The 27,456-nt window shown below is 40.0% G+C and overlaps 1 protein-coding gene across 1 annotated transcript; it reads left to right on the top strand.

The window, feature by feature from the left end:
- The first annotated feature begins 349 nt into the window (after positions 1–349).
- Positions 350–17,399, top strand: slc22a15 (solute carrier family 22 member 15). Its single transcript, XM_017704915.2, has 12 exons — positions 350–564; positions 3,562–3,705; positions 4,716–4,848; positions 6,596–6,760; positions 9,566–9,695; positions 11,350–11,571; positions 11,926–12,066; positions 13,883–13,968; positions 15,207–15,315; positions 16,096–16,168; positions 16,264–16,422; positions 17,258–17,399. Exons 1-12 carry the CDS (start codon positions 481–483, stop codon positions 17,312–17,314), a joined length of 1,503 nt encoding a protein of 500 aa, XP_017560404.1. The 5' UTR covers positions 350–480; the 3' UTR covers positions 17,315–17,399.
- Positions 17,400–27,456: the final 10,057 nt, after the last annotated feature.

Below are 27,456 nucleotides of genomic sequence, written 5' to 3'. Positions count from 1 at the left end.
CGAGGAACCATGAGCACTCAGAGCCATTTGAATGCTTGAATTGTTCTTTGCATGCTGACATGGTTCTTCAGACTGAGTGTTTTATATGGTTCTGTGTAGAACCTTTTTAAAAAATAGCTCTACATGCAATGTCAAACTAGTAGAGGAACCCTTTTTGAAAAGGTTCTGTATATAACGTGCAGCATATTCTCAATCTATCTAAAGAACTGTTTCAGCAGGTAGATCTCTGAGGGTTCCTGGTCATGTCCAGAACTGCTGTCCTCACTAAACCCTTGAAGAAGAACGTAGGGAAAGACTTTAAGGCTGAACTGGAGCGCCGCCCTCCTCCAATCAGATCCGTAGCTCTGTACCACGTGACCCGCACCTTCTACGTGTACAGTAGTGAGATTGAACCGAAACCGTCTCAGTTAAGCGGAGAACAGCCTCTCAAATCTCCAAACCGATGTGAAATGTTACTCCCTGGAGTCTCTGGACTCCGACATGGATTTGGAAGAGGCTTTTCAGGCCGTAGGAGAGTTCGGCAGGTACCAGAAGCGGATGGTCGGTGTTTTGGTCCTGCTTCAGGTAAGGCTAGCTTTAGCTTTAGCAGTGGATGCTGTGTAGCTGCCGCACGGATAGCGCGGTCATCGGTGTGAGTCGGTCTGATTTTACACACTGAACCCTCTAACTGAGGGGTATGGACTGTGCTGGCTTAACGACGGTAAGAGTTGGTGGTAATTTTGCGTGCTAACGTTATGTATATGTCAAGGAATGGGGCTTCCTATTCGCCTGGTTCTTGTTCTAATTGTCCCGTTCCACCTTAAACGGTATAGCAATTACAGTCGGACGCCTGAGGCATCAGTTAGTGCCGTAAATATCGGAGGACACTTTAACGCCACCACACTGACGTGTTATGTTAAAGGAGCTCCTTTAAGGTGACGTTTTTTTTAATGAGGCGTGGCCACAAGTTAAGAGAAACTTATCTCGTCTCCTCAGTATATCAGAGTTTGGAGGGGCATGGAGAAAGCATACACAGCTTCAGGGTCGTGCTTATAGTGCAGGTTTGTTTTGATTGAGCTGCCGGACTACCAGGTTACGAAGCCAGGATGATGACGTCCTATCTAAATAAAAATAATGCGTGGCCATGACTTATTAATGCGTGGGAACGAGATCCAAATGTTCTTTAACCCGCAGAATGGCCGAGCTCAGCCCCCGAGGGTCCCACCCAACCTGCCCTAACAGTTATTACTGAACATGCAGCCAAAAATCTTTACTTACTGTTTTTATTAAAACTAAATGAGGTCCAAAGCATCGTGGGAGCCTCAGCTAGCCACAATATTAATCCATAGCCTCAGTATATTCGTTGGTGGTCTCAGTAAATTAGTCTCTAAATTAATAGCCTCAATGGAGTAATTTGTGACCTTAATATATTAACTTGTTGCCTCAGTATAGTAATTTCCAGCCTCAATATAGTAACTCGTAGCCTCAATATTGTAATTTGTGGCCTTAATATAATTATTCGTGACCTCAGTATAGTAATTTGTGAACTCAATGTGATATTAATTCACTTTATGAGTTTGTGAACTCAAAATCCTAATTTGTGACCTCATTCTATTCACTTGTGGCCTTAATATATTAATTTGTGACCTCAATAAAGAAAACTTGTGAAGTTAATATAGGAAAGCAAAATGATTCAGACATTTCATTTTCCTTGTCTTAATGGTCGGACATATTCAAGTCTGAACTTTGATACTGGAGCATTAGCAACCAAGTTCCTCTATAGAGATTAGAGCTGGACAGTGTGACAATATTTATTATCATTATTCATCCCCGTTTCCAAAAAAGTTGGGGCACTGTGCAAAATGTAATGATGTGCAAATTTCATTTAGCATTTCTTTGAAAATAGGCTCAGAAGCTTCTAAAAACCACTGTCTACGAAAACAGTTCATCACTTCATCCACAAATGCAAGTTAAACCTCTAAAACACAAAGAAGAAAACAAATATAAATAGGATCCAGAAACGCTGCCACCTTCTCTGGGCCCGAGCTCATTTAAAATGGACTGAGGGGAAGTGGAAAAATGTCCTGTGGTCCAACAAATCAATATTTGAAATTCTTTTTGGAAATCATAGATGCTGTGTCCTCCGGGCTAAAGACCACTCAGCTTGTTGTTAGTGCACAGTTCAAAAGCCAGAATTCATGATGGTGTAGGGGTCCATTAATGCACATGGTATGGGTCATATGCACATCTATGAAGGCATCATTAATGCTGAACAATATATACAGGTTTTGGCAACACATGCCGCCTTCCAGACAACGTCTTTTTCAGGAAAGGCCTTGATTAGTTTGGCGAGGGAGTGTCAAACTGCATTCTGTATGTATTACAGCAGCATTGCTTTGTATTAAAAGAGTCCAGGTGCTAAACTGACCTGCCCAGACCTGTCCAGACCACAGTCCAGACCTGTCACTACTGATAATATTTGGCACATTTTGAGAACCAGAACTGCTGTTCAGCTGAAATCCTCTATCAAACAAGACTGGGAAACATTTCACTTTCAAAACTACACTAGTGTCTCCTCAGTTCCCAAATGCTTACAGAGTGTTGTTAAAAGACGAGGTGGTGAAACTCGGGGATAAACCTGTGCCCCCCCACCCCCCCAACTTTTTTGGAACATATTGTTGGCATCAATTTCAAAATGGGCATATATTTTTCAAAAAACAAATTTCACAGTTTCAACATTTCATTTGTTGTCTTTGTAGTATTTTCAGTGACGTAAAGGGTTTAAATGATTTGCTCATCATTGCATTTTGTTTTTATTTACATTCTGCACAGCGTCCCAACTTTTTTGGAAATGGGGTTGTAAATTATGTCACAATACTGTATGCTGTATATCTTCAGTACTCGCAGGACACTGTCCACTTGCATGTTTCATTATAAAGAGAGCAAAATAAGTGATGTGAAATATTAATAAAAATCATTGTATTTACAGTTTTTGATAGTATTTTTAAAATTGTAGCACTGCTGGTTCTTTTTCTGTTACAACTGATCAGATAATAAATATCATGACCTACAAATCATTAAGATTTCTTGTTTGTTTCTATTGTGATATTATATTTTTGCCATATCGGCAAAATCACCTCTGATAGAGCTGCAGCGGAACGTCTTAGCAGATCCAGTGGACGTTTGTGAGGCTCTGTTCTCCTGTTTGTGGGTCATTTCAGTCTAAAATAAAATGCTCCAAATGTGAGAGGTGTGAGTAACAGTAAAGCAGTCCAGCAGCTGACCCAGTGCTGCAGAATGAAAATCCAGAAATGAGATTGGGAGCTCAGTGTGAAGGATTAAAGTGGAACGGAACAAAGTAGATTCCTTTCTTCACAAAGTTCTTTAGTAGAAGAGACTGTATTAACATTCTGGAAAGGCTCAGGTCTGGGCTCTGTAATGACTGTCTGCTCCTCAGGCTTCGTTCCTATACATATTAAATATGTTGAACGATGGAAAATAATGTGATTTAACATAAATTAGGTTTTAAAGTATAAATAAAAACAAAAGTGCATTATTAATAATAAGTCCTGTGCTGTACAGATCTACATGGCATGCCAGTCCATGCTCATCGTTCTGGTGGGCGCCGTTCCAGAGTACCATGGAGAGCCCGTCACGGAGAGGGGCGGAGGTGATCTGACCCAAAGCGTGACTTTTACAGAAGACTTTAGCTCCATTGTGACTGAGGTGAGTCATTTTCTATATGATCTGACATCACCTTTTGTAAGTAATTCTCATGTCTTTTCTGTTTTTGATTTAATACATCTTAATAATAAATGCCGACTGACCGCTTCATTAAGTACACCTTCCTTGTTTTTACACTTTTTTCCCCCCATTTAATCAGCTCCACTGACCATATAGTTTCACTTTGTTGTTCTACAATTACAGACTGTAGTCCATCTGTTTCTCTGACACCCTGTTCTTCAGTGGTCAGCACCACCACAGAGCAGGTACTATTTGGGTGGTGGATCATTTTCAGCACTGCAGTAGCACACGGAGTTGGTGTGTTATTATGTGTTGTGCTTTTGCGAGTGGATCAGACACAGCAGTGCTGCTGGACTTTTTAAACACCTCAGTGACACTGCTGGACTGAGAACCAAAAATATCCAGACAACAGCGTCCTGTGGGCACCGTCCTGTGACCACTGATGAAGGAATAGAGGATGACCAACACAAACTGTGCTTCATCTCTGACTTTACAACTACACGGTGAACTGACAAGGTAGGAGTGGACAGTGAGTGGACACCAGCAGCGCTGCTGTATCTGATCCTCTCGCACCAGCACAGCGCACACTAACACACCACCACCACCACCACCCAAATAATACCTGCTCTGTGGGAGTCCTGACCATTGAAGAACAGGGTAACAAGGTATGCAGAGAAGCAGATGAACTGTAGAACTACAAAGTGCTCCTATACGGTCAGTGACGCTGAAGAATGGACATTGAGTGTAGCTACAAGGACTTGGACTTATTAAATGACTGGTTGGTGTAGAAAAAGCTCTCCCTGGCTCATGTGCAGTGGGATCTGGGAGTGGTGATACAGTTATCGCAGATGTTGGTCAGTCAGCAGGTGCTGATGTGCTTTTGTGCAGCTGATTTGGGGGAAAAACTGATCCCAGACCAGCAGTTTATAAAAGCACCTACATCTGTGTGAGCGCTGGAGTCTGATTGTGTCTGTGCTCTGTCTGTTTTGCAGTGGTATCTGGTGAAGCAGCAGGCGTATAAAGTGAGCCTTGCTGGATCGCTTTTCTTCGCCGGGGTGCTGGTTGGGAACGTACTGTTCGGACCGCTGTCCGATAAAATCGGACGGAAACCAGTGTTCCTGATGAGTACGTTCACATGGCTAGTTATCTGTTACTGGAGGAAACTGTTTAAAAACTAAATTAAAACCAGATTATACAGGTTTCCCCTCACCCCTACTGAGTCCCCCCAGTTTTTCTCCCCAATTTAGTCATATCCAATGGTATATTGGTATAGTGGTATATTAAAGTCAAGGTTCAAAAGTTCATATGTGTATTTACCCAGAATATGATGGATAAGCGGAACATGTTTGGCATCTAAAGTTTGCTTCTTTAGCATCGCACTGAGTGATGTGGGAGAAGGTGGGATCTGTCCTCCCAGTTAGCAGAGCCTATTGTACTCTCTTGCACTTCCGGCCACAGATGGCTGTGGCATCACCAGGGATTGAACTCACGTCTCCTGATGACGGGGCCAACGCTTGGACGGTTGTGCCTCTTGGGAGCACCAGTTTTTTAGATTGCTAATAGTAGATCACAAAGGGTCAGAAACTTTTACATACTGAGTACAAGCATGAAATAGATCTGTTGGATCACTTAACACCTCCACACAGTTTGAGAGGTGCATGTATTAATTTAGACGTGCAGGTGACACAGTGCCACTTGGTGAATTATAACCGTTATATAACTATAACTTTTTAGCTACATTTAGTGCATTTAGATGTCAAACGTGTTCAGCTAATCAATTATATTCTGGGTAAATACACATTTGAATCGTTGGTTTAGAATTTTTTTAAATCTTTAACATGCCACTAATTAATGTTATAATTTTTAAAAAAGATATTTGACTGTAAGAAATTATTGTTATACGACAGGTAGTTCAAGTCCTAAAATCTGATTGGGTGAACCGCGTTCGAAGCCATTATAAAATCCGTGATGTACACACACCTGTGACCTCATTACAACAACTGAACGCTGTATTGCTGCACTACGGCACGAAAATCCTTGTGCTCCTAATGGAATGGCAGCTAGTTAACAGGCTAAAAGGTGTCTATGAAGAAGGCTTGAGTAGTACATAAGTACTTATGATGTGATTCACTGATAAATGTCAGTATAAAAGTTTAAAGAATGTCACTTGAATGGATTACAAGCTTCAAATCGTGTTTCAGTCAGAAGTCACATCAAACCCAGGCTGAGTCTCAAACAGCTCTGTACTCCCTAAATAGAAATTCTAGCCTCTATAATCAAATAGTGCATCGTTTTTTTGAGTATGATTGTGGCCCAGATGAGCATTTCTTAAGCTGTATTTTGCACCATTGAGGTTCAGGATACTAGTATTTAAATTCATATGCAGTGCACTGTCTAGGGAGCAGGCTATTTGAGATTCCGCCCCAGTGCGGGAAGAGGTGCGCCGATGGATTGGTGTTCAGTTAGACTCATGGTGGTAATTTGGTTTTTCCATTAAACCTTGCTGTGTTATCATATGTTCAAATTTTTTTTAATTGAAAAGTTCATGAAATTACTGCAGTATACAGTGGAAGACCAAATGTTCTTCTTCTCATTCAGTGGTCCATGGTTGTTGGCAGCGACACCAAACACCAAAGGAACAAGATTTTTGGCAGAATGCTTGTTTATGTTGATTATGTATTTTATCATATTTTATGCCACTGTTTCTGCTTTGCATCAGGCCTAAGAACCCCCTTCCTCAAGATAAAATCACATTAACGCATGGCCTCAAGTGGCTTACTGCTTTAATAGATCATTGCATTGACATTCTCTCTCTCTCTCTCTCTCTCTCTCTCTCTCTCTCTCTCTCTCTCTCTCTCTCTCTCTCTCTCAGGTTTGTTTTTCGAGTTGCTGTTTGCGTACGGCAGCGCTTTAGCACCAAACTATGAGCTGTTTGCTCTGTCTCGGTTTCTGGTGGGGATGATGAACGGAGGGATGGCTCTGGTCTGTTTCATTCTTTCTCAGGAGTACGTGGGGAAGTCCTACTGGGCTCTAACAGGTAGCGCCACCTGTAGGTTAGCAATCTGTGTTTGTACAGGTTTAGTCACAGCCTCAGATGCTCATCTACAGAGAAAATTCATATTGTATCCAAACATTCTTCCAGAATACAATAGAAGTACTTCTTCAAATATTGTCTTAAAAAATCTGTCAAATCTCATCATCTGTCGGATCATCAGGCTTCAAGTTGAAGTATTTACTGAAGGATTTACTGAAACACTACAACATACACAATAAAGCTCATTACAGGCTTCAATCAGTGTTTTACCCAATGTGGGAAAGTTAATGTACACCACCGTTAGCTTGGCACTAACTCAACACTGCTTATCCAATAGAACACTAGCAAAGATGAGCATTACTGTACTATAATGTAGTGTAGTGATGTTAGAGAGCGAAGACGTTAGAACCAGTGAGGGAACAAATGACAGCACTCTACTATCTCACCTCTCCCTCTCCAGGCTTTCACTCCACAGTGTCTTCATGCTCAATGTGATATTGGAGGGGGTTCAGGGAAGGGGCTAATGGGTACTTGGGTTTGCTGTGATGTAATGTAACGTTTAAAGTGAGACGCTGGGTAAGAAAAGCACATTGTAGCAGTAACTCTAGACTGGTCAGCCTGTTTGGAGCATCTGAATATTGATTATTTATGAATATTGATATTCAGACTGAAGCCCTGAAGATGCAGCACTAACAGCACCTAAATCTGGGACTGACTTCTTTGGCACTGACAGTATAGCATATTGTTAACACTACTTATAATACGACCCCAATTCCAATGAAGTTGGGACGTTGTGTAAAACATAAATAAAACAGAATACGATGATTTGCAAATCCTTTTCAACCTACATTCGATTGAAAACACTACAAAGACAAGATATTTAATGTTCAAACTGATGAACTTTATTGTTTTTCCAAATATTCACTCATTTTGAATTTGATGCCTGCAACACATTCCAAAGAAGTTGGGACAGGGGCGTGTTTACCACTGTGTTACATCACCTTTCCTTTTAGCAACACTCAGTAAGCGTTTGGGAACTGAGGACAGTGATTGTTGAAACTTTGTGTTAAGTCTATAATATAGACATGCATTGTTTTATTTATATTCACGTATATTGGTTATGCTATATATGTAGCTGTAAAAGTTAGTACTGTAAAAAATGGGGACTTTTATTATGAAGGAAGAAAAAGAAAAGAGGGGGGGTTTTTATGGCCGGAGCGGCAGTGTATGTGTTGTTGTTAGTGGTGAACAGTAGAAATAATGTAGTTGCACTAAAGCTTGTAAAGTTCGTCATTTTTGAGTAACACTTTGGAGGTGGAATTCTTTCCCATTCTTGCTTGATGTATAACTTCAGTTGCTCAACAGTCCGGGGTCTCCGTTGTCGTATTTTGTGCTTCATTATGCGCCACACATTTTCAATGGGAGACGGTCTGGACTGCAGGCAGGCCAGTCTAGTACCCGCACTCTTTAACTATGAAGCCACGCTGTTGTAACACGTGCAGAATGTGGCTTGGCATTGTCTTGCTGAAATAAGCAGGACGTCCCTGAAAAAGACGCTGCTTGGATGGCAGCATATGTTGCTCCAAAACCTGTATGTACCTTTCAGCATTAATGGTGCCTTCACAGATGTGCAAGTTACCCATGCCATGGGCACTAACACACCCCCACACCATCAGAGATGCTGGCTTTTGAACTTTGCGCTGATAACAATCCGGACAGTCCTTTTCCTCTTTAGCCCAGAGGACACGACGTCCATGATTTCCAAAAACAATTTGAAATGTGGACTCGTCAGACCACAGGACACTTTTCCACTCTGTGTCAGTCCATCTCAGATGAGCTCAAGCCCAGAGAAGCCGGCGGCGTTTCTGGGTGTTGTTGATATCTGGCTTTCGCTTTGCATGGTAGTGTTTTAACTTGCACTTGTAGATGGAGCGACGAACTGTGTTCACTGACAGTGGTTTTCTGAAGTGTTCCTGAGCCCATGCAATAATACCTGTTACAGAATGATGCTGGTTTTTAATGCAGTGCCGTCTGAGGGATCGAAGGTCACGGGCATTCAGTGTTGGTTTTCTGCCTTGCTGCTTACTTGCAGAGATTTCTCCAGATTCTCTGAATCTTTTGATGATATTATGGACTGTAGATGATGAAATCCCTAAATTCCTTGCAATTGCACGTTGAGAAATGTTGTTCTTAAACTGCTGGTGAACCTCGCCCCATCCTTGCTTGTGAACGACTGAGCCTTTCAGGGATGCTCCCTTTATACCCAGTCATGACACTCACCTGTTTCCAATTAACCTGTTCACCTGTGGAATATTCCAAACAGGTGTTTTTTGCGCATTCCTCAACTTTCCCAGTCTTTTGTTGCCCCTGTGCCAACTTCTTTGGAACGTGTTGCAGGCATCAAATTCAAAATGAGTGAATATTTGCAAAAAACAATAAAGTTTATCCTTTTGAACATTAAATATCTTGTCTTTGTAGTGTATTCAATTGAATACAGGTTGAAAAGGATTTGCAAATCATCGTATTCTGTTTTTATTTATGTTTCACACAACATCCCAACTTAATTGGAATTGGGGTTATACATTATGTTAACAATTCATAATGTATAATAAACATGACTATAAAGTGTAATTCATTTTTGTACATTTTATGCCGTGTTTATAATGACCTATGAACACATTATAACATCAGTGTGTTTATAGATGCTTACAAATGTGACATTCACAGAAAGTGTTACTGATGTATCTTTGCTTCTTGTCAGTGGCTTAATGTATTTTTGTCTGTTTTGTTTGCGCATGTGTGCATTAGGAACGCTGGCTAACATGACGTTTGCGGTGGGCATTGCTTTGTTCGCTGTTCTCGGGTACTTCATCAGGCATTGGCGTAACCTTGCAGCTGCAGCCAACAGTCCCGGAGTGCTGCTCTTCCTCCTCTGCATGTACGTGTGTGAAACAGGAGTCAGCTGGGCTTGTAGAGGTTTAGGGCTCAGCACAGTTCCTGTAGAGTTGTTTTCGTAAATCATCCCCCATACATTTGATATGAGGATTTACACAGCAACAAAGCATGCAGCAGTTCAGCAGGTCTTATAAACCAAACCACTAAAAAAAAAAGAAAAAAAGAAAGTGAACCAAAACGTGTCAAACACAGAGATGTTTTCTCATTAATGCCATTATCAAAACTCTTCTGCACATTTCCTCTCTCTCTATATGAGGCTCTTCTACTCGTCTCCCCTCTAATGTCCCTCTAACAGAGGAGCACTTTATTTACAGTTTTATATACTTCAGCAGCTGAACTGTCCTTCAGTAAAACTTTTCTTCCCTAAAAACCAACAGATGTAAATATAAAAGTTGCACTAAAATAGAGGACTAAATGGGTCATTTAGTGTCCAGATAGGTACAGAGGTAGGGCTCTGCAGACCAGCGAGCCGATGAAACATCAGGTAAATATATATTTTGCAATATTAAATTTGAGTTGGGTTTTTTATGTACAGTGTAAAATGAAATAATAATAATAAATAAAATAAATTAGTAAAAATTTAATTTTAGTTTTAGCTTAAAAAGTTGAGACATTTTACTTGAACTTATTACATAAAATAATGATTGTTTTACAGGCAAGTACATTTGTCTTTTTTTTACTGAAAGTTTAGGCTTTGACTTTTATATACAGAATGAAAATCTAATGTTAGTGAAGCATGAAATGAGTTATGTAACTACAGCTGTCAAAGTTAGTGTTATTACTGTGTTCAATTTTTAACATCACTAATGTTGAAGTGCGTTTTCCTCGCCCCTTCAAACCGTCTGTCCTAGTCCAGGCTGAAGCTCAGCTGCAGTGCGCTGTATGTTGCGGTGAAGGATTCTTTGATCGTAGTCCTCTCATTCAAATACAGCTATTAAGTGACTTAAAGTGATACCTCCAGCAGGCTGTACTGGAAGGTGCTCGCAGGAGAACTATGGACAAATTAACCAGCAGCAAATTAACAAACACATCAGCAAAGTGGAGCTCCAGTTTCCCTCAAGAGCCTCCACTGTAACAATAATCCTGGAGCTGTGTGATTGAGAGCGAGAGGCTGCAGTCACACAGGAGCTGAACTGTATATGTGCTATATGATGTATTCACTCACACTTTGTAACATGCAGACTGATGCTGTCATTGGATGTCGCTGATAGAAATTGTGGGGGGAAAAAAATGTGTTCACTCTGTAGAAATCACGTCACTTCACATTCAGGTTCTGCATTCACACAGTAAAAATAGTGTTATTGAAAGACTGAAAATAATAATAAATATAAATAAATAAATAAATATGAATAAATATATTCTGAAGAAGCTTTTGTTCCTTTATATAGCCATAACAAAATGCACTTTTTAAAATCATTAAGGTAGAATTTTAGCAAATAACACAAAAAAATGCAATTAAATGCTATAAATTATTGAAATAGTTTGACAGCCATTGTAATGTAATTTAAATAATTACCTAATGCAAAACAAGTGTATAGCAAAGCAACAAGAATGCCACTTTTCTCACATTTATATACATTGTTTTTGTGTGTGTGCACGTGAATATATGGGTTTATTTTTGTCTTTGCATGCTCCAGCACCCTGCCGGAGTCTCCACGGTGGCTGTACTCTCGAGGGCGGATGGGTCAGGCTGAGCGAGTGCTGCAGAATTTCGCTGTAAGGAACGGCAAAGGTCGAGTCACTCTGAAACTCCGCCGCACGCCTGGCTCGCCTGGTGCTGAGACGCCCAGTCCGGGACTCTTCATGCTGGCCACGCATGCTGTACTGCGCTGCAGGACTATGGTCCTCATGTACGTTTGGTGAGTGCTTGACATTTCTTTATATTATATAAATATATATAATAATCCTTTCTTTAATTTCTTGTTTTAGTGTAACTAACAGGTCACAGAACATTGATTAGCTCATAACCACGGGATGTAGAGGTGCTGGCCCCGCTTCAGCGCAGAAAATGGTGTCACTGACTCTTATGAAGCACTTAAAACAATTTCAGCGCTAATAGTGCCCCCTTGTAGGGATGTTTAGATTACTAAACCAGAATGAGTGAGGTAGGTACAGGTGAATGGCTTAATTGGGATCACTTGTTAGGAATTTTTCTGTCCAGTGTAATCTGAAATATTTTCATATTTATGTGCTTGTGTATGTATGTATTTCAGGTATGCCTGTAGTCTGGTGTATTATGGGCTGACTATGAATGCGAGTGAGGATAAAGGCAATCGGTACCTCAGTGTGGCCATGTACGGCCTGGTGGAGCTTCCCGCATACCCACTTTGCATATACTTCATCAATAAGTCGTGGTGTGTACACATAACACATACAAAGGTCAGAAAGTGGTGCAGTCGCATTGTGTTCCTTTTGTCATTGAAATTGAAAGAAGTAGCATTGCTGAGTTAGGAAGCAAACAGGCTGACCGTGTGCTGCCACTGTGAGGCATCCTGTAAAGCCTAAAATGATGGTTTAAACGTCAGAGGCTTTGGGTCAGGAATTTTTTAGACCACGTCACACACGTTACATATTAAGCTGGGCCTACACTACAAAATATTTTGCCTGATTTGCCCCTTGAGACAAATTTTCAGAATCTGAAGCAATCCCTGTGAAAGGGATGTTCATACGCGTCTTGAGTTCACATCTCCATGTGCATGTCTCTGGCTAAGCTGGCAATTTTGGTATTTGTTCCTCTCTCAAGTCTCTTGTACTGGTTTCTTGAGTATCTTTCAGTGTACGTACTATAAAAAATTTGAGTGCCCTTTTGGCAACTGCATTCAGCTTTAGTTTTCTGGAACTCTCTTTAGTTTGAAGATGCTGTTCTGGAGAAACGAGTGAGCCCTTTAACTTTCCGATCAAACTCTGAAGTGAGACTTCCTGATATTATTAAGCATGTTTGATGTTTATGACTTAAAACGTTCATGAGTCCTGTAGCGTGAGAAGGTCAACTCAACGAGTGATTCAAACGACAGCGGATCAGAGAGCTAGAAAGAGCACGGAGGCAGATGAGAGCCATTATCATGTTTATAGTGTTGATCCAAATGTGAAGCCACAAGTCTTTACAGTTTCAGCTCAGCTGCTAGTTTGTTGTGAAATATTTCTCCAGCTCTCACTCTATCAGCGCTACTTATTAATTCCCAGTTTACACATACACATAAAAGCACAAACAGGACCGTAAGGAAGAACAGCTCTGTTTGTGTCATGTGATCTGAGGAGATCTGGGAGTTTGAGTTCTTATTCGTAGCCCAAACTCATTATGTGTGTTATATTCTCTCTTTGCCTTGTTGTCTAGTGTGAGCGCTGTCACGACAAAAAAACAAGAAATTCTGGGTCAAACTGACGTTAAGTTTGTGGCGCTCTCTGTTTTAGACGTCTGTCAAGATTTTAAAAGTCGTGTAGTGAATGCCCAGCCTTAATGTCACACACAAAGACTTAAAAAGAAGATCCGGTGTTTAGGTCTCAAATGCAAAATCAGAGATATCCTGAGGTAGTAGACGGAGTTCTCTTTAAATACTCTTTCAAGACTCTCTCAATCATCCGAACAACCCACGGAACAATGCAAAACATTAGGTGCAATTGCACACTTCCACCAGAGAGGTCTCCAAGTCCCTAAAAATGACCTAGTGTAGCTGTGAATGAGAAAAAGAGCGGGGAATGATTTGACAATTTTTTTTCAAACCATTGTTATATTGAAACTCTTTTGGTCCAAAAGGTGGTTTAAACACCTGAAAGGTTTGAGCGTTGATGAGTGCTGACATCAAAACAAGGGGATTGAATGAATTTTGGTTCCACAAAGCACCACTGTCACTATATTTGCATGTGTGATTATCTTTAAAGACTGAGCAGGTTAATTTAATGTGTTAAGTTGCTGCATATGCACAAGGAAAACCTCTTTGTAGTAAAAAAAACTTTGGAAAGTCCTTAAAAATATTTTGAGAAGTCGTTATTTAAAGTCAGAAGGAGCTGAATGTTTAGCACTTAACACGGCTGATCATCAGCAACGTTAGTTTATCACTGAACCAGGCCACGGACAATTTAAATATGGGGTATATTTGAAGGCTGCTCTGTTTAGACTGCTTTGCTTATATATATTTACTTTAACAGTTTGCTCACCCCTGTCTCTCTCAGGTCAGGAAGAAGGAAATCGTTGGCCGGTTTTCTCATCCTGGCTGGGCTGTGTTGTCTTCTCTCAATGGCCGTACCAGTTCAGTCTGGTGAGAGGATGATATTATAATAAATGACTGTATTTATCACCATATTTTACGAATATATATGACAGTATGTCGCTGCTGTCAGAACAAAACCTTGTATCTCATCTTTTGACTTTTCATACTTTTTACAGAATTTGAAAATGCCAGCTGTCCTTTACAATGTCCCAAAATTTCATGTTGAATGGACCAACTGAAATGGTCCAAAAGTGCTTGGAAAATCTTGTTCCATTAACTTCCATTCAAAGTTAGGAAAGTTAGTTTTCTCCTTCTCCTGTAAAATTAACGTTTTGTGCCAATGAGCTTTTACAAAAGACCAGAATTATATGTTTTGTGTTAAGATATTTACACCAACACTCAAAAGATGCCTTGCCAAATTATTATTATATTATTATTGAGGGTAACTTTAGACATTTGTTTAAATATACTAGGAATGTTATGAACAAGAAGTTATGAAAGGGTTCATGTCATGGCATATCATGCAAAAACCTTCCTGATTTTTGTATGTGAACAAGTTTTAAGTCATGCTTTTTATTTTTCACTCCATACATGGAAGATAAGCTACAAATAACAGTCTGATTTGAATTTATTGTTTTTGTGATGTCAAAACCAACATACACAAATAACCACCTGTTCATGATGAAGTTATAAGTGTTTCAGCCTGGCTTGCTTTTTGAGGGCAGCCAAACAGAACAGAGGAATCATTCCATTCAGTCTTAAAGGCACAGCAACCAAAACAGCCTGTTCAACTCGAAGAGATATAGAGAGGTTAGGAAATGGTCATGAAAACATGAAGTACGACTGTTTTTGGGACATACAACCATATAAATGTCATAAACAGACGTCAGGGAAAACAAATGCAAGGAAAATGAAATGTTAAGTATAATACAATAAAATTATATGATAAGTATAATGCTATATGTTTGTTGTCTACTTATATTCATGTTTGTCATTTTAATATGAATTTTATTATAACTCTGGTTGCTGTAGCTCATTCCGGACAAAATTGTGTTAAAATAAATGTTTCACTTTTTATTAATGGCTTAATAAAGTTCCTTAAATTATTTGAAATTATAGCTGTGAAGTTAAGCAGTAATTTTATACATTTATCTGCAAACAAATTGGTTTTGTATTATTAAGGACTTTAATTCCACACTAATGACTGAGTACCAGGCTGTGTGTGTGTGTGTGTGTGTGTGTGTATGTGAATAATCTCAACCCTGTGATGTGGACTACCTCTGCAGGCTCTGTGGCCAGTGGCAGTTCTCTGGCTCTGTTGGGAAAGCTGATGGTCAGCGCTGCCTTCAACATAGTTTACGTTTACACCTCAGAGCTCTACCCCACCGTCATAAGGTACACACTGCAGATAAGTTTGAATGAGTGTGTGAGTGTGTGTGTGTGTGCGTAAGCGTGTGTATGCGTGTGTGTGTATGTGTGTGTGTGTCTGTGTTTGTGTGTGTGCAATGATTAACAGATTAACTATTAACTGGCAAATAAACAGTTGTTTGAACACTGATAATGCTTAAATAAAACGTCCTGGCTATTTAGTGGCTATTTAGTGGATTTGAATGGACAATTGGCTATTTAGTTTTATGTCGGGCAGTGTCCCATCGTGCCAGGGCTCTGGGGAAAAAAGGGATTTTACCTCCGAAGCCATTTCAGGTTAAAAATGCAGACAAATCATGCCAATGACGTCAGTCATCCTGCACTAAATAGAGAATGGACTCTATTCTCTCCTCTGAATTTCATTTGTTAGTAGCCGTGGAAATAATGAGCTCCGATCTGAACGCAGCAGGACATCTAATTGTTTATTGACAAAAGATGTTTTCTGTAAAATAATAATAATAAACATAACTTCTTACCAAAGTAATTCTGAACTAGTAATTGATGGTAGATGTGGAGGGGTGGTCATGCCCATGCAGTGCAGACATGGAGCCATGCCCACCACAAGTGAACTTGGGGAGACACAGGAATAATGCAATAATGCAATTCTGGAAAGGCCAAATTGGATCAAGACTGGCTGAAAGCACGACTTGTCCCCTTTAATCTTCTAAATTAAGCTTGACCAGACTTGCCAGACTGAAGTACCTACAATTTGTGCTTCACTTATTTATTTATTCATTTATTTTTTAGGAACGCAGGGCTGGGCGTCTGTTCCATGTCCTGTAGGGTTGGAGGCATTCTGGCTCCATTCGTGCCCAGCTTGGTAAGTTTTTATTCTGTTGTATTACTTTGCACTGTTGTTTCCATGCTGTGTTGTAATCATATGGAGTGACTGAGTGTTTATTGTTTGCTGATCAGAAAGTGCTGCATGCCTCGATGCCATTCACGGTTTTCTGTCTGATCGGAGTGACAGCGGGAGCGCTGGGACTTCTCCTTCCGGAAACGCTTAACAAACCCGTCGCTGAAACACTCGAGGAGCTCTCCGCACCTGCCTACCAGCGCATCCTAGAGACACAGGTAACCATGGCAACAGATGTGGTTTCTACAAAGCTGAATGATGATGATAATAATGTGTTTTATTTTATATATCATGGGCTTGAATATACACAATTTACTCAAATATGTGGTGTCTAGTATGTGCTTCTTTGGTTTTACGCTGGGCCTGTGAGGCTTTAAATATGGACCAATGTGCTCACGAATTCAGACTTCCAGGTGGCTGCGGTTGCTTCATTTTTTAGTGTAGTTTTATATGTAATGTTGATAATTGAAAATTAGTGGTAAATCTGGAAAAAAAAAATATTTTGGGGCATTATTTTGTATTATAATGTCAGCATTATAAGACAAAATAAAAAAGATTGAATGCATGTAAATAGACCATATATGCACTGTCATTTAAAACGGCTATTCTTAGTTTAATGAAATAGAACGTAACTTCACAAATGATCGCCTTTATTTCACAGACATTTGTTTTTATTATAATGGTTGTTAATATTATTGATTGTTACAGTAAAACACTGTCAACATAACTAGTTTACCTACTGAAACTCTTGAATTACAGTAAAAGACATTATCTGCCTCAGCATTTCACAGCAAACCCCTCAGAATGACTCTGTTTACATCTAGACTGTTTAGTGATGCAGACATTTTAAAAAATCACTAGAATTCCTCTTTAATATTAAAAGCTCCTTTAACAGTTCGACACTGTTTGAGGCAAGTGTGTGATGATTTAGGGCTGCAGTTACCTATACTAGCATTGTAGCGCCAGTGCAGAGCTAAAGAAGCAAGAATGCTTTGGATGATCACATTTTGGGGAAAATTAAGCGCTTTAACGCAGATCATTGTGTTTGTACAGGTTCATCTACTGGAGGAAGAGCACCTGTCGAAACGCAAAGGATCTGGAAGTAAATGAGCCTCAGACCTGTGTAGCTACATACTCATGGAAGTGTGGACGACTAATTTTATGCATACATGCAATACAGTGTAAAATTCAGAGACCAACCCTCATTCATTTCGTTTCCAGTCAACACAGCCATTAAGTACAGTTATTCATTTTCAGATATTTCTGCAGAGATTAGATATAAAATAAACCACTTGCAAGTGTCAAAAGTGAAAAAAAAACAGGAGTTTACAACACTTCAAAAACTGATTAAAAGCTACAGAGAAAATGTGACTCCTAACAACCACCTGGAAAACCTGGTAGACACCAAAACTGTCCTCATCAGATAAACAGCACTTAAAGCGTTCATCTTTAAGAGAGAGGAGACAATCAAGCTGCTTCAGATCTGAAAACATCCACAGGTATTTCTGTCCATCCTTCCACTGTGAGAAGACCACTCAGCGCTTTGGGTCTTACAGGATGTGTAGCTGTCAAGAAGAACCTCACTGAGAAAAGGAGACGGACACATCAAACAAAGAAGCTTCTGGTGTTCTCAGAACGATGGACAGACCACCGTGGAGGCCAGATGAAGAGTATTCAGGGTGTTAAAGCTTGAGTAAAATGAGAGCTTCAAGCAGAGCAGCTTGCTTCTGAAAAGAGAAGAGGATCTAACCTGCTCTTCCCGATGACCCAATGACCTGAGGGGTTCTGCTACATGGCTGTTTCAGAGTGCCAGACGGGAGCTGCTGACTGGACCAAGAGTGGACTCTCTCTATCTCACAGAGATAGGGAGAGCGTGAGAGTGTGAGAGTGAGTGAGTGAGTGACAGACAAACTAATATACAGACAGTGTGAATCATTTCTCCCATCACTCATTTGTTGTCGCACAGTGATAACTTGTATAATGTGGATTCAAGTATAATCTACATTCTTTAAAAAAAAAGATGGTTCTTCAAGGGTTCTTTAGTAAAGAAAATGGTTCTATATGGAACCAGGAACATTCAAATAACTGCATGATTAAAGGGTTTCTTTGCATCATGAGGGGTTCTTCAGAATGTGCTTATATGATGTCAAGCTTGTAACAGTAGCAGGGTGCTATCTAGAACCCTTTTCAAAAAAGTTCAGTATAGGTTCAGTATATATGCAGCATGTATTCTCCATCACTTCACCATAGTAAGAACCCTTTAATCATGCAGAGGTGCCTTTGAGTGTGTATAGTTCTTTATAGAACCATTTTTCTTGCTAAAGAACCCTTAAAGAACTGTCTTTTTTAAGAGTGTGCACAGAAAATACGTGGTATTCGGAACTTTTAAATTGAACAACAGTAAATTAAATGGACACTTAAATTGAATGAGTTCCACTAAGTAATTGAGTCATTCGGATGTAAAGAGTCATTCAGAGTGGTTCATTGTGAAATTGTAGAGAAACTTACCAGCTCACGGTGGTGATGGGAACCTGGGGTCACAACACAGATATAGCCTTTTTATTTATCATCCAAAACCACCAGTAAACCTACACACAGTGTCTGAGTTTTATATGTGATGCTGACGATGGTAAAATAGTTGTAAATTAGACAAATATGTTTTTTGGTTGATTCATTTGCCTGCTTGTGACCCTCTGCCGTAAATGTGTTTTAAAAAATAAGTTCTAAGCCAAAACCTTTGTGGAACTATAATATAACCATGCCTCAGACATCAGGTTGTTTGTTCATAACAATTTTATATCATTTTCAAAGAGGGAGCTCATATATCTGTTCATTTATGACATTTGTTTTATGTACCAAAAACACTCTTAGTGCATTTTTATAAAACCTCCAACCTTTGTCCCTTGAATTGAACAGGTTGTTTTAGTTACTGTGCCTTTAAGACCGCTCTGTGTAAACTATCTCTGTGAGGGTCAGCCTGCAGAGCCTGAGAGCCGCAGGTTTACACCTGCAGTTTCAGTCCAGCTGTTTCAGTCCAGCAGTTTCAGTCCAGCTGTTTCAGTCCAGCAGTTTCAGTCCAGTTGTTTCAGTCAAGCTGTTGCAGTCCAGCTGTTTCAGGCCAGCGGAATGCATGCGCAGTAGGACAGCGCAATTGTGCCATGTAAAAAAAATTCATTACAGGACAGTTGAGCGTTATGAACATCACATTCATATTTCAACCAGTGGCCGGTCTCATCGTTTATAACGTCTCCGATGTAAACAGTGACCATTTGTGCTGGTTGTGTGTGTCGCCTTGCGTATGGAAGGGATACCGTGGCCAATATACGAATCACTATTGGCAACGAGTTAAACCAAAACACATTATAAAACCATCAGAAACCAACAGAAACACTCAGAGGTTTCTATGGGGTTTTTCAGCAGGGATATGATCAAAATATAAAGTTTGTGTAATATAAAGTTAAGTGTAATATTGTTCTCAGTTTAAGTTGCTTAAGGTAAAGTTTTAGTCATGCACATGTAGTGTAAGTGAACACATAAAGCCCCTGTATTAAGGGTCATTTAACTGAGCTATATGTGTACATACCCCATTAGCTTACTCAGGCCAGATAAGCTGTTCATGTAATATTTACCCTGTGAATCTCTGTGTTCAAACCAAAGTTTGTTTCAGCCTAAAACGTAGAATATAATATGATAAAATTCGCTAAGAAAAACCAAAACAAGTGGCGGCACATTTGCCGAATGCCACCAGCTTGAACTTGCTGGAGTGAAGCTGCTGGCGTTATATGTGTGTGTATATGTGTTATAATAATGAGCTACAACACCATTAAAATGATGTCCATATACATACATACACACACACACACACACACACACACACACACACACACACACACACATATATATATATATATATATATATATATATATATATATATATATATATATATATATATATATAATAAAAAATCTGACTAATTTGTATTACAGCCTTTAAATTCTTCAGATGCCTGGTTCCTATCACCACCACTGTGTACAACTCCTTATTGTGTAAGTTTCTCTAGAACAGAGCATTTCACACCAAACCACTCAATGACCACTTTGACATCTTATCCATTTAATTATGTGGACATTTTTAATAATCAGTGTAATTCCTCTTTAATATCTCTTAAATGTTAATTCCAGACTTTTGAACATTTATGTATAAGACAGAAAAGCCTGCCTAGTGCCTTCTGTGATCACCAAGCTCAACAAATCACTTCACCAGGACAACTACACTTACTCTGCAAACGAGAACGAGACATTCTTAAAACTCGGGTCTCGAACGCGTCGCCAGCAGTGCTGCTGATCGCACTGCCTTTTTTTCGTTTTCCGCCTTTTATTCAAGTCTTCTTCTCAGTGATTGGGACTTCCGGCTGTTTTGATTTGCATCACGGTGTAATAGACTACATGATTTGCATCAGTGACCTACATTAATGCCTGTACATCAGTATTTGCTCTGCAGTCTGTCACCCTGAGCTCCGTTAACTGTTCACCGTGACGGACTGTGATTGTAATTCTGTCAGTGGATCTGTGGTCAGTCGTGATGGAAGTAGGAATATGTCAGTGTACAGCTCTGTATGATGTTGCATATTGTTTTAATGTTTCCTCATTTTGGGGTGAATGATGATAAAAATGTTCATAAAACGGAGAAAACAATACGGATTTCAATAAAGAAAAGGCAGCCAGATCTTTGGCTTGTGTGAAATTGTGCGAAACGTCACATCGAGTTCAACTTTGCCGGCGTATTAGCATCAACTTTGCATCTTGGACCGACAGCGCTACAGCTTTGGCTGTGTTGACCTCTGAAGGGGTGATTCTTCATATAGCAGTCAACCTCCAAAACGGAGCAAATGCAAATTTGACCTAATTTGGTCTAAACACCCATCTTTAAACACGTCCTCCCCGCTGCTCATAAACAAACACGTGAAAGAAAGACTGTGACGTACAGTCAGTCTGAAGACTTTAATGTTAGCTTGACTTTTGTGGTGTTTTTGTGTGTTTCCATCCATCATCTAAGCCGCTTGTCCTCCTAAGTCCCAGGAGGAGCTGGAATCTGAGTACTCACTGGGTGGAAGGCAGGAAACACCTTGGACAGGCTGCCAGTTCATCACAGGACAGACACACAGACAAAAACATTCACACCTAGGGTTAATTTAGACTCTCCATTTGGCCTGATGACATGGCTTTGGACTGTGGGAGGAAACCCACAAAGATGGGGAGAGCATGCAGACTCCACACAGGAAGGACCCTGGTCACCCAGACCTAGAATCGAACCCAGACCCTGCTTGCTGTGAGGCATCAGTTTGTTTACATGCAATCAATAATTGGGTCATAATCAGATCTCTGCAGTTATCTGATTATTCCATTGGTCATGTAAACAGCATACTCGGAATTCTTAGATCGGAGTAAGGCCTAGAATTCTGATGATGAAATCTGATAAAGAGAGGCTGGATTTTAGCTCAGTAATCAGATTTCTCAGTGCATGTGAACTCTTACTCTGCTTTGGTTTGGATTTCTCAGTCTGCGCATGCACGAAACAGTCGGTGGTATCGCTCCAGGCTACTAAAACTCTTTGGACTGATGTTGAAACCATGTTTGACAAAACAATGTTTTAAATGTTCTTCATCTTCTAGAAGATGCATGTTCATATTTTCAGGTAAAGTGATATAATGTTTCTTAAAAAGCCGCGACCTGAAGTTTTACATTCCGTTTACGTCACGTCTTCTTCTGAGTTTATTGGCTGGTTGCAAAAGCAGAAATCTGATTACTGTCTGACTCACGGGCTGTGTTTACACAACAGGTAAAAGTGACCCAAATCCCATCTATTTCTCCATATGTGACATAGATGTGTATCTGCGTGTCAGTGTGAGCAGCAAAAAAAACGCATTGAATCGGACTTTTTCAGCTCCAGTTTGAGTTTCAGATTGAATTGAAAAAGGATCTGAGGACATGAACCGAAGAAGTGGCCGTGGTCGAATAACACGCCTTTTTATGGCGAACTCGAAGACATTCTAAGTGATGAGCCCAGCTGTCAACCACTGGAACTTCATAATCGCCCGTGATGCTGGTAAAGATGAAGATGAAAGCTCTGAGAGTGACTGCCTTTTATTGGCAGTTGTGATTGTTTACCTCTGGACGAGCACGACACGTGAAGCATGGTTCTTTTGCGCATGCGGGTCCATTTAGGAGCTGATCTGTTCAGACTAAAGTCGCATTCAGATCACGTTTAAAAAGATCATGCGAACAGCCAAACCAAAAAATGGATTTAGTGAGAAAATCAGATTTGGGCAACTTTTACCCGCAGCAATGTAAACCTGGAGTTTCCCTACTGTCTGATTACTCAAGTGCATGTAAACGCGCTGAACGTATTACTGATTAAATCTGATTTTCTGCAGTTATCAGATTATTAAGTGCATGTAAAAACACACCCATTGTTTGTTGCATTGTTTCCAGGTTACCTTGTGAGACAAAAAACTGCATATCATTAGTTGCACAAAAACCTTGACTCGCCTTTATTTGTCTTCCCCACTTTCTGGTATAATTTAAGTTCCAGTTACCTTTGTAGTGTATCAAAATTGTATGATTAACAGACCAAAATCTCTTGGGAAAAAATGTGTTACATTAACTTGTATTACAGTTTAAGAAAGTACGATTTCCCATTTTAGAGATTCAAGAGTACTTTTTCCCAATTGTGTCGATTCATTGTGTTTTGGACGCTGGTGCGCTGCTCAACCCCCAGGTAATCAGCATATATCAGTCCGGTGGCTTGATAAGGTTGGCACCCCACTGACTGTATGCCACTTCTGGTCCACCCTCAGACCACCCAGAGTAGTGTCCTGCACACAGGGTCAACTAGTTTTTCATCTCCTTGTTATCAGATCCATTTAGATTGTAAATGCATATATTCTTTTATTCGGGAAAATGAAGACAGTTATTACAAACAAGTGAGCGAACAAAATGAATGTCCAGGCCTAATGTAAAAGACATTTGTTGAAATTGTCGCTGACAGTGACACTGTTGCTCGTTGGTTACAGCTGTACAGCTGGCTTATTTGTGACGTCACTGTTAAAATGGGTGAAAAAGGATAAAAATATGAAGAATTGATGGGAAAATAAGTAAATTGAACATTGAGTAGAAAAGTGCTTTCATCTTCATGTAATGATGTGGGGAAAATAGGAAGCTGTGCACTGAAAATGCGCTGTGGCACTGGATCTGGAAAACTGGGTGTGATGATGCAGTGGCACCACTAGATGGCGCTACAGTATATTTGAATTTGAATGCATGTTGCTCTTGCAGTAGAGTCTGATTTTAGTGATCACACCAGAGAACTTGTAGAGAGGAGAATTACCGCTCTGCAGTGGTGGACGAAGTACACAAATCATGTACTTGAGTTAAAGTAGAGACACCCAAGGTAAAATATTACTCCAGTAAAATTAGAAGTCCTTACTCTAGACCTCCACTTGAGTAAAAGTACAAAAGTATTTGCCTTCAAATGAACTTAAGTATAAAGTAAAAGTACTAAAAGAGTCATTCTGGCTCTGATGTCTTGTTATCATTTTTATAACAAGACTCGCTTCATGAACTCATTTCAGGTGAAAGTCCTCCAGCGTCTCTCTTGGTCAACCAGTCTTTTACTAGGACGTCATTAATTAGTGACGCTGACGTCTATTAAAATGATCAGAAGCACAAAACACTGAAGGTAAACAGTTTCCATCAGGGAGAACCGAGTGGCTCCGAAATCACTTTTACACACAAGCAAAGTTTCAGTTTCAGATTTATTTACAACTTAGTTCCAAGTTTAATAAAAACTTGCTTTCAACTCAGGTTCACAAATACGTTTTCCTTTACTATATTGCAGCTGTTGGTCTCTGTTCATAAATATAAACTAGTTGAAACTATTTAGTATAGGATGAAAGTGTTTGTATAAATTCAGAAAAAAAAGACACATGACAGTCACGACTGCATATGTGACGTGTACATATTTCTATATTGTGGTCTATTTACACAAAGTTAGGTCAGTTCCATCATTTAGGTCGACGTACATGCCCAAAAGTCCATCCCAAAGTTTTAAATGTTGAACTGTTGATGTTGAACTGTGTGCTTGCACTGGGTCGGTATGACCAACAGGTCAAAACCGCCGTGTCCTGATTGGTGCTCTGGCTTTGCGCTTCTTTCACTTTAACATGTTATGTTTTATGCACACATAAACCAAAAGAAACGACAGATTTCTTAAATGTAGTGGAGTAAAAAGTCAGATATTTGACTTTGAAATGTAGTGGAGTGAAAGTAAAAAGTCGCCCAAAATGGAAAAACTTAAGTAAAGTACAGATACACGAAAAAACTACTTAAGTACAGAAACTAATTACTTTAGTTTACTTTAGTTTAATTTACTTAGTTACTGTCCACCACTGCCGCTCTGCAATGTGTTCTGGTTTGCCCAAACGCTAGAGGGCGCTCACGAGTGAGATGGGTTGATATGGAGCATCTGAGCAAAATCATAGTTTATAAGCGCTTAAATGTTTTTAATGTAAAAGAGTGCAATCATTTCCTGAAATCATAAAACATTTTAACACCGCTGTTATGTATTTAAGAGCTTTTAAACTCGAGCTATAGGAGTTTAAAACGTGACTCATGTATGTCCATGACGTCAGTGAGCCAAACAGCCAATGAGCTGCTCCGCTCGCCCATCAATCATCTCGCTGTAGCAGTGAAGCCCGCCTCCTGCTGCCCAAAACCCGTTTGCTGTGGGGGGAAAAAGGAAGAATATCGGAGAGATTTCTTTGTTTAGTGAAATGCATTCTTCTACTTTCTAAAATTAAAGAAACGTTCTAGGAAAGTGATTAGAGCTCCAGTCACTCCCATTCATTGACTGCTGTTTAGCAGTCCTGTTTTTGATATAACAGGGGAAATAGGAAGTGGCCAGACTCCTCATAAACTGGCTCTGATCACACTCAAAGTAACACAAACAGCTAAACCTTTGATTTTTCAGAATTTCATTCAGAGCGTTTGATGTAAAATGGTGCGCTGTAGAGACACTTAACCTACTCTCGTTCTTTACTGCGGTGCTGACAGTAACCTAGAACACAAATAGAGTCTTTTTATTTACTGTTCAAACCTGCATGTAAGTTTTTATATATAATGTTGTTGGTAAAATAGGGGTAAATACGAGGGCCGATTTCTGCCACTGAGGAAAGAAATGTTGCCATTTAGTGAGTCGTAACTCATCTCATTTGCATATATATACAATTATCATAATTAATCATTAGTATCTCACTATGCCTTCTTATCGCAAAATGAGATAACTATGACGTACAGTCTTACAGTCTAAAAATGACTTGCTATTGCAAAGAAATGATAATATCTCATCATTATTATTTATGATTTACTCTCTCATAAAATGATATCACCTCCTAATACTGACTTAGTAACTTATAATCATGACTTACAATATCATAATTATGACTGCATCTCATAATTAAGATATTTTCTCATTATTATGAAGTCACAATGAGATTGTAATTCATAATCATTAGAAGTGAATTATTATTATTATGCGCTATGTACTATGCTTCCACGTTTCACTGTGACGTGACGCGCATGTGCAGAATGGACTTAAACTTTCCAATTGGGAATGTAATCGGATACATGCCTTTACACGGATATTATTCTTCTATTTAATGGATTATTTACAGGATTACCCACCTCCGTTCAATCAGACGATTCGATCAGAATGTCTTCCAAATTCCTCAATCAGACCTTCTACGCTGTAGACTGGGGTTCGATGCTCACCTGGACAAGCACCCTACACTATACCAATAAGAGTCCTTGGGCAAGACTCCTAATGCCACCTTGGCCTACCTGTGTAAAAATGATCAAATTGTAAGTCGCTCTGGATGAGAGCGTCAGACAAATGCCATAAATGTGTTTAAATGATTGCTCAAAAATAATATTGTGATGGGTGGCTGATCTGCACTAAAGCATTTTTCCTGCTGCTTTACTGCGACCTGCCACCAGAGGGCGCTTGAGCGCTGTGACTGAAAGCAGAACTCGAACTCAGTTCACCTCTGACCGTGTGCTTCCCCCTGCCCAGTGACGTCAGCTGTGACGCAGGACCAACCAGAGGGAGGGGTCACACAGGTAGATACACAGCACAGAGGGGGCGGAGCCTCTACCTGCACATAATTGTAGTGCTTAGCTTTACGACCTACTGCTGGGACATGTTTAGCAGACTGAGGGGCAAAAAGGGGCTGTGGGTCAACAGAGCAGAGGAGAGGCAAGCAAATGTTATCAGAGCAATAATAATTACAATATATAAATTAATGCACTTGATGGCCACTTTATTAGAAACCCCTGCTTCACTAGTGTACAGCTGTAGCCCATATGTTGAAGCAGTTTCTGTTGGTAATCCTGTAGCCCTTTAGGTCCATTTCTGACCAGAGAGACGGATATTTTTGACTGGATATTTTTTGGCGGTCAACCTAGCGGTGATACACTTGTGTCAGCACCTGTATAGTGGACCTATAAGGTAAGTGGACCTCATAAAGTGGACATTGAGTGGAAGCACATAGCAGTTCTATTGAAGTTCCTAAGACAAAAATAGACCCCAATGAAGGATTGATTTTCACACTGACCACTTTTTCACCATCATAATGAAACACAAGCATGGACGTAGGTTCACTGGTGGTCTTGGACAGTAACTAAATAGCTATATTTGTGTTGTAGACCTGATGATCCCTGGTTCCCATCATCACCACTGTAAAAAAGAGTCTGTATGTTTCTCTTCAATTAACCGTTACAGGCTTTGTTTACCATAACTAAAAAAAAATGAAGACATACGGTTTTGTCCCAACAGCGCTGATATACACTGGCCAGCCACTTCATTCAGTCCACCTCCTACACTTGTCCGTTTTATCATCTCCACTGACCATACAGGAGAGGTTTGTAGTTCTACAGTTACAGACAGTAGTCCATCTGTTTCTCTGGTACTTTGTTACCCCCCTTTTACCCTGTTCTTTAGTGGTCAAGAGCCCCATGGACCCTCATAGAGCAGGTACTATTTGGGTGGTGGATCATTCTCAGCACTGCAGTAACACTGACATGGTGATGGTGTGTTAGTGTGTGTTGTGCTGGTCTGAGTGGAACAGACACAGCAGTGCTGCTGGAGTTTTTAAACACTGTGTCCATTCACTGTCCACTCTGTTACTTTGTTGGTC

The sequence above is a fragment of the Pygocentrus nattereri genome, chromosome 10 (assembly GCF_015220715.1).
Source record: "Pygocentrus nattereri isolate fPygNat1 chromosome 10, fPygNat1.pri, whole genome shotgun sequence".
Classification (NCBI taxonomy): Eukaryota; Metazoa; Chordata; class Actinopteri; order Characiformes; family Serrasalmidae; genus Pygocentrus; species Pygocentrus nattereri.
Note: the sequence above shows the minus strand (reverse complement) of the source record. Positions and strands in the feature narration are given on the sequence as shown.